The sequence below is a fragment of the Polypterus senegalus genome, chromosome 1 (genome assembly GCF_016835505.1).
Source record: "Polypterus senegalus isolate Bchr_013 chromosome 1, ASM1683550v1, whole genome shotgun sequence".
NCBI lineage: Eukaryota > Metazoa > Chordata > Cladistia > Polypteriformes > Polypteridae > Polypterus > Polypterus senegalus.
The window spans coordinates 316,797,596-316,810,958 of NC_053154.1; the positions used below are offsets into that span (position 1 = coordinate 316,797,596).

General features: G+C 35.8%; 1 protein-coding gene across 4 annotated transcripts in view; it reads right to left on the reverse strand.

The window, feature by feature from the left end:
* LOC120515490 (MOB kinase activator 2-like) overlaps nucleotides 1-13,363 on the reverse strand; it is a 241,829-nt gene that overhangs the window by 3,104 nt on the left and 225,362 nt on the right. For all 4 annotated transcript variants that reach the window (XM_039736572.1, XM_039736566.1, XM_039736559.1 and 1 more), the window contains exon 4: nucleotides 564-688. In XM_039736572.1, coding sequence (XP_039592506.1) covers nucleotides 564-688 — 125 coding nt within the window. The remainder of the gene's footprint in view (nucleotides 1-563; nucleotides 689-13,363) is intronic.

Sequence of the window (13,363 nt, forward strand, 5' to 3'; positions counted from 1 at the left end):
TTCAATAACATGCACATGCTATGATTTTTGTGACCACATGCTGTATTATTGCAATCTTTGCTGCTACAAAGATTGTCCTTAGTCAGTACTTTTGGGTAAGCTCATCAGCTTTTTTCTTGGTAAATGTAGTTATCTATGCTCCCATGTATTACGTACTACCTAACTTTACTGGCAGCCACTAAGGCGTCTGCATGTGCAAATGAAATAGTGCAGAAATATCAGCCACAGGGATTTACTCCTTCAAAAGAAACATAATCATCACTCATTTCCTAAGCAATATTTCCTTGTCAACAACTTTTACATTGAACTATGGGAAAAGACACAAGTAATGTTATTTTTTTATTCAAATGGGAGATGATAAATGGAACTAAGTTATGATAGCTCATATTTCAATATCAAGCCTTTCATGGGAATTCCACCATACATATTTTTATCATGACACTTGTTTAATAATTTCTTAACACAAGAGTTCAGGCACAACTCTCCAGCATAACCAACAAGATTTATTTTCCCAAAATGAAAGAACAAACCCTTCAAGTTTTCCACGCAGTCAAAATACATACCATATTTTGTGGGAAATATGTCTTCGTCTGTAACCAGTTTCTGCACCAAACTCATGACAAAATCGACATACTGTGGGGCTGTGCACTTGGTTTTCTTTCCCCTTTCGTCATACCAGTAGTACTGCCTAGAAAACCAATGGAACAGAGAGATTAATACTGGTCTGACATCAATCCACTCAAGATTAGCTCCAGGTAGCAAAAATGACAAACTAAGAACAGGTCATAGGTGTTTCATAAAAACCTCTGATGAATCTGCTATTGTATTCAATAATGTAATAATAGTATCACCATCATTAACAACTATGAAAATTACACATCATATTACCAGTCAAGATGTAACTCTATTTGATAATATAAGCTGAAAGAAAAGAGTTCATTGGCCCTACATTGACTTGTACAAAAACTGCGGCTTCCCTTACACAGAATGGTCTTTTACATCAAAGCATTCGGCCTCGAAACAAGCACTATGTTTATCTTGCTTGAGCTGGCATGAAAAGTAAAGCTGGACATCAGAAAGGAATGCAGGTTCATTGCATTCTGTTTCCAGTTCTGCAGAGGCTTAAATATGGCCTGATGGAGGCTGAACATTCCCAAGTGCAACACACTCTGTTCAATATTAACCACGCACTTCAGGAGAAATGAGGCCTGAAGCTGGGTAAATCGAGACCACCGTTTTCCCAGGCATGAAATCACAAGGGAAAGGTCATTATTTAAAATTCACTATCAAGGTTCTCATTTATGACTTTAACCATGAAGTTGAATGAAATACAAAGGTCAAGTGAAAAACAATTTTCTATGTGTTAAATCATCTAGTTACACCTAAATAACAGTGTGTCGTTATTTTCAATCAGATGTTCCTTCAGACAATATGACAGGAATGATGTAAACTGGACTATAATATAACTTTCTAGTTCCTTTCTAGGGATTCAGTTATTTTCTTTAACTTGACAAAGATATGACTGTCATGAGAAAGTATGTCTTGGACAACCTCATATTTTCTTAGTAAACATAACTCCATTTTTGTATAAATTTGGTATGGAGCCAAAAATTCTCTCTCTTTTTTTTTTTTTAGTATACAAAACAAAGCAAGAAAGTTCTGTGAATTAATACAAACTGACACAGAGCAGCCACACAAAAACACAAGCTGCATAATGTGAACCTCAACAAAATACAAAATGATTAGTCTCTTCTAGTAGTGGTACAAGATCTCGCAAGATCAGATTTGTCTCGTGAGATGCGCCTGGTCTCGCGAGAACGTGACGATATCCTTGCGTTATTGGCATGATGGAGTGTGAGGGAGAAGTAAGGATAGAAGATGCGCCCGCAATATTTAAATCGTTGGTGTGGCAACATTTTCGATTCCTTGTGGAAATAAGAAACAGCAAAAAAATGACAAACAAGACAAAGACAATTTGTAAACACTGTAAGAAATTAATACCGTACACCTCTGCTAACACAAGCACTATGCAAAAGCATTTAGAAAACAACCACAGCTCGTTACTAAAAGCTGCGCCTGTGAAGAAAACGGAAAGCAATTCAGTTCGCATGAAAGGGCAAACAACCATAACAAATGCCTTTGCAGCTAAACTTCCACCATCCAATGCAAGAGCCACGGCAATAACAAGAGACATCGGCGTTTTCATTGCAGCCGATATGAGACCATTTTCTGTGGTGGAAAATCTGGGATTTCGGCGACTCATCCACACACTGGAACCAAAGTAAGCCATCCCGTCACGCGCACATTTTACTCGCACGGTGGTCCCGACCCTCTACAAGGAGTGCAAGGTTAACGTTGTACAGGCTCTGAAAGAGGCAGAAACCATCACCATAACTACTGACGGTTGGACTTCTAGGTGTACACAGAGCTATATCACAATTACAGCCCACATTATCAACAGTAATTGGGAAATGGTACATTTTGTACTGCAGACGCCCACTTTTTGAATCACACACAGGGGCAAACATCGCTGAAGTTTTACAAGAAGCTGTCACACAGTGGGGTCTTAAAAAGCCAAACCATTGCATCGCTATTGTAACAGACAATGCGCGTAATATGGATGTGGCTGTGCGCGAGGCAGGATTTGAGCCGCACACAATAAATCTCGCTAAACAGGCTGGCCTCGGTGTTGCGCGTGTCGCTCGTTTGCTCGGGCAGGTGAGACGTGCAACTGCTTTTTTTTCACCGGAGTTCGACAGTTGCCGCAGTACTGACATCTAAGCAGAAGCTGCTACAACTGCCACCGCACAAATAATGGACGTCACCACGTGATGGAATTCATCATTGGATATGCTGGTTCGTTACCTGGAGCAGCAGCGCTCACCAGCCCAGAAATAAGACAAAATGCCCGAAACATTGACACACTGGATACCTGCGACATTGTCAATCCCGAATTTCTTGTGAAGCTGCTGAATCCTTTAAAGACAGCTGCCACTGTCTTGTGTGAAGAGAAGAGGCCCACAGTGTCTCTCATCGTGCCACTGAAGAACATGATAGAACAAAACATGGCACCAAATGACAGTGATTCCCCCACTGTGGCCAACACAAAGAGAGCAATTCTCAGCAATATTTCAGGCAGATACTGTACAGTGGGGATGTATACAACTACCTGCTGAAGAGCACTGCGCTGGACCCAAGATTGCAGTCTCTACCGCAGCTAGACTGCAACCAGCGTGAGGCAGTCTTTCAGAGGATACAGAAAAGGGTGGAACAGTTGCAGCAAAACCAGGTATCATTGACTTGATTTTTTTTCCCTAGAAGATTTATGTTTCCAGTACCAAATTTTAATGGATTTAATAGGTTCATGCTGTGTTTGTGTGTGTGTTGTAAACACGAGAGCATCAGAGTGAGTGTATTTGTGTTAAAAGAGAGAGGGGGACTGCTTTGCTGCTTGCTAATGTTAAAGTCAGTGTTTCTGCTGCTTAAAGCCCACAGATGAGAAGAGTATGGAGCGCAAGGAAGAGGCATCAGCTCATTGTTCCACACATGGGGGTGAGGGGGCTCTTGAAACTGAAGGCGGAGCCGAGTCAGAAGAGGAACCTGCTTCCAAGAAGGCAGCACTTGGGGATCTGCTAGTGGACTCTTTCTCGAAGACAGAACAGCCCAGCAAAGGAATTGAGAGGGAAACTGAACTTTACAGAAGAGAGGCATCTATCCCACTTAGTTGCTGCCCTCTGACACGGTGGAGAGAAAACAGCTCCAAATATCCTTTGCTGTCTCCACTTGTCAAAGAATGTCTTTCCATTCCTGTGACCTCTGTTCCAAGTGAGCATGTCTTTTCAACTGCAGGAGACATAGTTACTGCCCAGAGGTCACGATTGCTGCCAGAAAATGTAGACATGCTTATATTCTTAAAAAAGAACATGACCATATCTTAGGCTGTTCTGTATAGGTCATTACCTCATTACCTAGGTCTTAGCTCTTTTTCCATGCTTAAGAAAATTTTGTTCATTGCTTTGCACTCTGAGTTTTAAGACAGCACTACTTTGATAGTTACACTAATTATGGTTAATTGCACGTAAAGGGATATTTGTGTTGTGTATTATTTATTTTTATTTATACTATTTAATTTTATTGTGCAGTTAATTGCCTGTCAGTTTGTGGCAAAATATGTTGCAGTGTTTACATGTTATTACTGCATATCATTCATCAAAATAGAAGTTTTATTTCATAAAGTTGATTTCAAAATGGACATGCATTTTTTGCATTTTGTGTTTTTCAGTTAAATAAAAGGCTATTTTTGCTATATATTTAAACATTGAGGATTTCTTTAAAAAAATGTCTTAAAAAAAAATGTCTAAAAGTCTCGTCTCATTCTCGTGAACCCAGTCTCGTGGGAAAAGCGTCTCGTCACACCCCTAGTCTCTACATAAAATGTTATCTAAACCTTGAACAATAACAAGATTAAAAAGACTGTTTTCTAATTGTAACTGTAACAAAGAGAAGATCACTTAAACAGTAGAATAGTTAGAATTAGCATCTGTTTAAAGTCTTCAGTATGCAAATGCCACATAAGTTAAATAAACAATTATTCTTTATTTTGAAACTGTCAACATCTACCCATTTTTTGAGCGCTCTTCTCCAGTTAAGGGACTGGACCCTGCAGAGTCAACTATTAAAACACGTAAGAGTCACCAATCAAAGAGTCGTGAGAATGTCGGGGGCACTTTATACAACAAGGGCCCAGCAGTAGTACTGTTATTTACAAAACAACAATGGTGAATATCAAATGGTTCATATAAAAAAAGAAAACTACAGAAATGGAGTGGAGCTATGTTTGATTCAGGGCCAGAAAACTAAAGATGTCAGCGCAAATTGACTGTAAAAAGAAAATGATGAACCAGTGTTTTCTATGTTTCTTTTCTTTTCATAGCATTAATTAATATGCAGTGTCTACATAAATAATACATGTGTCTAGGTGTATGTATACAGCATACCAGGAATTTTCTTGCGTGATTCTATGATGGTGATATACTCAATTGCATTTTGCTTCAGGTCTTTGGTCTTTAGCTGTCAAGATTATGAAAGACTCATAAACAAAAGGAATGCCATGGGACAACAAACAATATCAATTTATTTAAGTAGTGCAACAGAGACAGAAGTAAATTTACAAAGCCGCAGCACTTGCACAATTAATTCTTTTCTTTTTCCTACCTACAAATGATTCTCTGCTGTCATAATAAATTCCTCCCACATAAACATAAACAAGGGAAGTTTTAAACAAAGCAATTTCTCTTCTACAAAGATAAATTGCTATTTAAAATAATTTATATATTAAATATATCAACAAAAACAGAAAGGCTGTTCAAAATAAAAAAAAAAATCTGCTTTGAAAATGTTGCTTATAGAAATGTGACTGATTATTAGCAGAGACTGCATACTTGAATCAGGGTAGCTCCTGTTTTACCTGCTGCTATCTGCTCTCTCTCAGCTCTCACCTCCCACTCAATTAGGAGGTTACTGGCACAGGTAACCAGGCAACTGGTTAGCAAATCCATTACATTAGACAGAGGCAAGTTCAAACATGGAGGTGTCCAAGCTAAAACCTTAATTCAATTCTTAGGTGTACTAGCTTTAGACATTTTTATCTTTTAAATATACTGTATATACCAGCATTTTTAAAATTTTTATGAACTATTTAAAATTGCAAAAAAATGAGAAATTTTAATTTCATGTACAGATCTGACAAAACAGCAAAATTCACTCACAAGAACACCAAACAATTAAATTATAAAGGTTAACATCTTAAAAAGTAAGTCCTAGTCTGCTGTGGTTTGCATATTAAAGGATTTCAGTCCCATACATTATAAAATGTTCATATTTCACTGCAGAAATTAGAAAGCATCCTACACTGTGCACTATTTCATGGTTTCCTTAAAATTAGCTGATCTAGCACTAACCTTACCCAGCAGTAATGTTCAGCATTAAAAATCGGTAATTTAGGCACATACATTTATATCAAAGTGGTTATTTCAATGTTCTTCTTCTTCAGTGATTATTCTCATTTTTATACAGGGTTTTTTTTGGCCAAGATGTCTCCAATAGAGGTATCGGCAGATGCCTTCCCTGATGCCAAACCTCTCCATTTATCCAGGCTATATTCTGACCAAATTGCTATGTGAAGGTTGCTGCCTTTACATAAGGGATAGGGCACAAGTAACAACCAGCAGGCATAAAAAACACAAAGACAATTCCTCAAACGCACCAAGGCTGGTAAAAGATAATGTGTGTTTGAATGATCCCAGTTCCCGAATAAAATGAGAGGCTTCAGGAAGAAGGAAAAAAAGAATTAGAAGTAAAGGACACTGTGCTACAATATAGTAAAAACAGACATTTCAGTAAAGGCACAGCCACAATACAGTAAATAATTGCTTAAATGTTCAGGAGTGATGCTTTCTCGTATAGCACACAAGAAAGGCAAAATGAAAAGTATACTGAAAGCATTGTTTGTAGTTTCCTCTGGTTCAAGAATGTAAAACATCTCTTTAGTCTTGCACAAGATTCACAGATAAAGCCCATGTATCCCGGCCACATAATTGGCTGGAGATTTTATTAATACATTGTTTATGCAAGAAAAGCATTTCTGCATTTCAAATATTTGTGCAAAAAATGTGTCTAGAAAATTGTAGCAAACGGATGTGGCAACAGAACACTGCTGCACACTAGTCATCTTTCTTCTATGAAAAACAGCTGTGACATTTGTTTCATCATTCATCAATTATGCAACTTTCAGGATCTCTCTCCCTTTTACTTGGGGCAGCCATGTATGAATATAACTTACAGACAATGGGATAAATGAGTCAATGTGTATCAAATCAGCAGATTTCAGAAAACATTCCCAACAGACCATCTCTGGTTTCCTACTTATTAAATATAATTTTGTTGTACTCAATTACTAGTGTGCATGATTTTAGGGTTGTATGTTCATTAATTCTGAAATATGGGGCTTTAAAAAGGTTGCGTGGCCCTAACTGGTCTTAAAAATGAGTGCCACTAAAAAAATTAAAATGTTCTATAAGTCACAACTTTTGAACTGTCAATGCTAGATGCACAACATTTTCAGTGATTGTTAGTTAGCATTAGATATATTTAACTACAAAAATATTTGGTCCATGCTGCGTAATTACCAGTTTATGGGCTGCTGAAAAATGTAAAATAAAAAAAATATATATTTTGTGCTTTAGAACAACTTTGGTCATCTAAATATCCACAATAAACGATATTATATCTTTCCAATTTTGATAGGCATTACTCAGATTATAGTTGTTCTTTAGCATCTAGGCACTTGTCTGAAGAAATCAAATTTTCTAATTTATGAAGCATTAAAAATGGGAAAAAAAAAATCATGCCTAGATTTCTTCCGCTAATGGTTCCTGAATGGAGAACAGTGGTTATGAGTTTCTAAAGATCGATGTAGAACTGCAGGTTTTGGATTAACAGATGTTAAAGCTGTATACTTGCTACAGTCACCTGAAAACCCTTAAAACAGAGCTTAATGTGCAGGGCATTCTGATCTGGACTCTCCTCTCAGAAACTGACCACCGGCTTCAACCACACCCCGGCAGTGAAGCTAGCAAATATCCATTTTACCACTGCTACTTGTCAGGATGGAGTGTGGGAGCACCAATAAAAAGTGAGCAACCAACTCGAGTAACCAAAGAAGCTCCAGTGTTGCGTTTGAGCAACCATTTTGAACCTCTCAACTCATCTGGACATTAAAAAGCATTATTATAAACAAAGATGTCAGCTCAGTACTTCTTTCCTGTTGGAACAAATGATATTTGCAGACATGGGTAACAATAGCTGAAAGAGGACTTTGGATCACTGCTATACATCGCTGGGGTGGGGACTTGGGAGTCAGCTGTGCAGATCGTTATCTCTGGACAACTTTCTCTGCTCCGATGATAAGATAAGACCTTTAGTCAACTTTTTCCCTTTCAACACATGACTGAAGACTTTCTGCACTGACCTTCATTCTGGGTGCAGAAGAGATGTACTACAACCAAAAAGGCAAGGCATCAAGTTCCTCTCAGACAATATAGCTATGCTAATTAATCAGCATTGACTATTGGAAATCAATCTTAACAATAATGTAGAATATTTCTTGCATCTGGCTAAGCCGGTAATTGAAATGTCTATAAAATGTGTTATATTAAGCAATAAGTAATCAGTAATAAACACATTAAAATGGAATATAATGTGGGATTAATGAACATAATTTAATCAATATCCCGGTTTTTAATTGTTTCATGAAATCATGCCAACCACTGACCTTACGTAGCATCAGTGCTCTAACTAGTAAATCATTCCATATAAACAACAGTACGCAGATAATTTAAATTATTTATGTAGACCTAGTCTTATTGTTTACTGTAAACTTGTACCTATAAATGTGTACTGTAAGAGAACTACACTAACTGATTATAGCCTCACTGAAAGGTCTGAACAAATTAGGATAAACACAAATAATTTAATTGCTATTACTCTTGATGCAGGTGTGCTCTTCTAAAACTTTAAATGCATCTTTACTAAATATTAGAGCGTTATCCAGTAGACTTTTCACATTAATAATTTTATTAGTGACAGAAAAACAGACTTTCTTACATTGATTGAAACAAGGCAAAGCGGTGTTAATTGAAGTAGCACCTCCAAATTGCAATTTTGTTTGCCAAAGTAAAAAAGGCAGCTGCTTAACGAGTATTTTCTTAAAGCAATTACAGTTTTTATTGGCTAACTAGAAAGATTACAATATGTAAGCTTTCGAGGCATCTCAGGCCCCTTCTTCAGACAAGATGTAATCTAATTAGCCAATAAGAGGCATCATTTTGCTTAACTTCAGTTCTACTTAAACCAATTAAATTAAAAAGATACTAGATTTTGTATTTTCACATTTTTTGAGTTTCTTGCCGTAGTTATTCAAAGAGCACTATGTCTCAGATTGACTGTTTACAAACCTCTGTCTTTTTATCAAGGAATTCTCAGATTTAGTAACTATAATAAAATCTAATTATGACAGGTTTCTAATTGTAGGCAACTTAAATTTTCATGTGGATAGTCAGTGTGGCCCTAAAGCAATAAAATGTATTAACTTGTTGCACTCCTTTGACTTTAAATCCAGTGCATGTCCTCACTTACGTATAGGCTGGCTAGTCGTCTCAAAATGACTAAAAGTTAATGTGAGGCAGGTCGTGGATATCAGTATCTCTGACCTTTTCTGCATTTTATTTGAAGTAGAAATACTGGTAACTACTGTACAACTAAAGAGCAGGGTATTGTTAAAAATGTTATTTTGATAAATACAGTAAGCAGCTTTTATGTTTGCTAGCATTCTGAATAATCAGTCCAAATTCAGTGTTTTTCATAGCACAGACAACAATGTTACCAGGAAGGTGGAATATTCTAACACTAAGTTGAGAGCTGCAACTGACATAGAAGCCCCTTAAAAAAAATAAAAGGCAAATATAGTTGAGTACAACAAAAATAAAAATTTAAGTTTTTTTTTCTGTCCCCCTCCACCAGCTGACCTTATCACCTGTAGAGACTTGAAAAAAACAATTCTATATTTAAGGACTATACTTCTATATTAACAATACATCTGCTATGTAAGTGTGCATTATTTATTTCTAATTTTAATTATTCATCATTATTCTTATTAATTTTAATTTGGTTTTATTTGTTTGTATATATTTCTTTAACATCTTGTAAAGAACTTTGAGCTAAATTCTGTGCATGAAAATCTGCTATACAAAAAAAAAAAATGTAGGTAGTGATGTTGTATGACAAAATCTACTACAAAAATAATGTAATACCTGGGAAAAAAAGCATGATTGAATTAGTAAACACATAAAATATTGAGTTGATTTCTTTCAGAGAGGCATTTAAAAAAGCTACCAAATTTGAAATAATCTGATGTGAGGGCCAAAGTTGCTCTATAACATGAAAATTCTCTATAAAATTTTCAGCAAGCCATAAATTGGCTAACATGTAGTACAACTGTGGACCAATCAACATATTAGAAGTTAGACATCTAATACTAAATTACAATCCCTGATAATTCATTACATCTAACACTAAAAGTGTAAAAGTTATGATTTATTTAACATTGTCAGTTTTTTAGTGGCACTTATTTTTACAATAAAATAAAGGCCATAAACCCTTTTGAAAGCCACCATATCTCAAAAATTTAGTGAAGATAAAAACCTAAAATTTGGCACAATAACTTTAAGGTATGACAACATTATTTCCAGAAAGTATGAAGCAAATCAAAACTAGTTAGTCAGGAGACCCAAGTTATTATGATGCAAATAAAATCTTTAAAATAAAGCAATAAAAATGAATCCAAATACTAAATATTCAAAATAATCATCTATTGTGAGAAAAATTAGAGAATTTATTAAAATACCACTAACTACATGATGAAGCAGTCTACTCTGCTGTAGAAGAGCTCTGCACTTCTATATTTATTGTTCTGGATAGAATATTGTACAGTACATCTATGAAAGTGTTAAAGTAAAACTATAGAGCTGCATGTGCAGCTGGACCTTATATTGTTAAAGAAAACTGAATATAACAAATGCCACATAATGTATGTAAGCCTAAATAATAGTTTAATGAAGTAATTCAAGAATTATAGTATAAATGCATTCTAAGATTTTCAAATTTATAATATAAAATTCAAACAATCTTTTGACTTTATAGGAATCTGCAAACACTGTTTTTACTTAATTACATATTTTTAATAATACCTCAACATGTTTAATCCTATCTAATACAGACAAATTATACAACTACTTATCAGAACTGCATCCAAAAGCATAATAAATGTGCCTGCTGTAATGGCAAGCAAAACAGAAAACCACTTTGTTCAACAGCTGGAAGCCATGCATGCAGTAAAAAGGCACATGAATCACAAACGGAAAGTATGGACGGATGTCAAAAATTTTTTACATTTAAAAACAAGCATGTTAAGACATTGACCACCTCGGGTCACAAGCCGTATCCGGTACATTATACAATAACCAGGCATCGGGCACTTCCTTTCACAATACTTCACTGCGAAGTTTAGTAGTTTAGCTCTCTCTCACACACACACACACACACACAAATGCTAAGCACTTTTTCTCTTTATGTCGCAAAACATTTCAGACCAAAATCTTAAAGGAACTAAGCACTGCAAAGTGGTAGAATTTGCAGGATAATAGCAAAATTAGCCTATGAAAGGCCGTATGAAAGGAAAATGTCAGAAAAAACTAGTAAATATCCAACACCAATTTGTGGAGGAGGTGTTGAAGTGTAGAAAGGCGTAGCTTCAATACATGTGCAATAGTTCCCCACTGCCATAAAAACTGAAATATAATTAAATTCATAAAAAGCCAACTGCATTTGATGCTACTGATTTACTCACACATATAGCAGTTATTACAGAAGATAGTAGGCACAATGTAAAACAAAGTCATGCCAGACATGGCTATCTAGAGATCTGTCTGATACTGTACATGCATTCCTGTTTGAGCTAGTGCCTACTTGCAGAAGGGACACCTGTTACTGAAATACCTTTGTTTTCTTTTCAATAAACAGAGTATGAATAGCTTCTCTTCTTAAAAATAAAGCTACACCATGGAAATGAAAGGAAAATAGCACACCATCATTTGCATCCTGATGTTGTTTCAGTTTTCATCATATGATTAAAATCTGTTAAAATTCAAAAGGGATAAAAGTAACTGCATTCCATGTAGCACAATGTGTGGAAGTTGTTGCATTCCCAGACAGGCCTGTTGCATTCCCAGACATGTCTATATCAAAGACAGCAAGACCAACTTTCCTCCTTTTTTAAAGGGTCAGAAATGTTTATAGCATATCTTAACCAGTGACCTGCATGTAAGCATATTTATCTGAAAATGCATTTAACAGTTTTCTTCAATTAGACAACACTTACCAAAAAAAGGGAGCTATTGATGTGGTGCAAAAAAAACAAAAAACAAAACACAAGTCATGCGCTAATATTTTTTGTACTGTTTTTTTTCCCCCCCTTTTTCTACTAATGGAGCCATGCTGGATGGCATTCCAGACAGTACCATGTGATATACTCATGCCTACACTTGTGCTTACCACTCAGTAAAAGCTTCTTGTGTGGAAGATAAGATGAAGTTAAAGAAAGAGAAGGCGTTTTTTCCTTAGGAGATATTAATTGCTAATTCTCTCATGCATGCCCCATACCATTGCAACATGCTGATGACTATTAAGCAGGGCCACAGCCTTCAAACAACCAACCAAGCAAACAAGACGAAAAGAATTAGCACAACATTTAAATTAAAGCTCCCTTCTTCAGCCAAAGCAGATGTCTTTTAATAGATTCTAATCTTTAAAAAAGCCGCATAGAGATTTATTCCCCACTCAAAAAATAAAATTCAATTGACTAATAGCATTGCAGATGTAATCTTTCTTTCTTTAGAAATTTCTTTCCAATCCTGGCTATACAGCAGGTGTTATATAAGTCGTCAGACATATGCCAGTGAGATTACAGGTGTCATAAAATCTTTAAATTACGAAATCCAAAAGAAAAAGAATTGCACTTTTTTGTTAGGAACATAAGAATTAAGCAAAAGTGCAACTAAAAATCACCTACTGCCCCTTGAATCTTTAAATTTAGAGATTCTGTCCCCACAGCGTGCCAAATATGGTCTGTTAAATAAACAGGCTGCCAGAACACCACAAATGTGGGAAATATTTCCACTAATTGTAATGGTTTCAGTTTTACACAAATTACTTCTTAAGAGTAGAACAGAAAGGAAAAGAGTTTAACTGGCTTTTACATGGGCGTGTATGGAATATTACTTAAGATTTACACAAACAAAAGAAAGGAAATGTTTTGTTGGGGGGAAAAGACAGCTCTTAAACTACAGTGTATTTTTTGAGCTATTACCTTTAACAAAAACATAAGGTAGCAAGCAGTTCACTGACAGAAACAAGGCAATATTTTGTTTTCACAGTATAAAGTCATCATAATTGAACACCACATCACCAATTAAGGACCAACTGTATAGTTCATAATAAAGTGTCTCTCATTACAAGCACAGAAGCTTCCCTCTCTATATGTGCTGATTTGCTATTAGCAAAGCCATTTCTTAGACTGCAATTCCTTAAAAGTACAATTTCAACTTGCTGAAGTTAAACTTTATATTTAGTTAGTTCTCACTGCTAAGCCAAAATGTGAATAAACAGTAACTAACATCAATGACCTTAGGCAAGGGTGCACTTACACGAGAACTGCAAGTTTTCACTATATCTACTACCTAAACAGGAG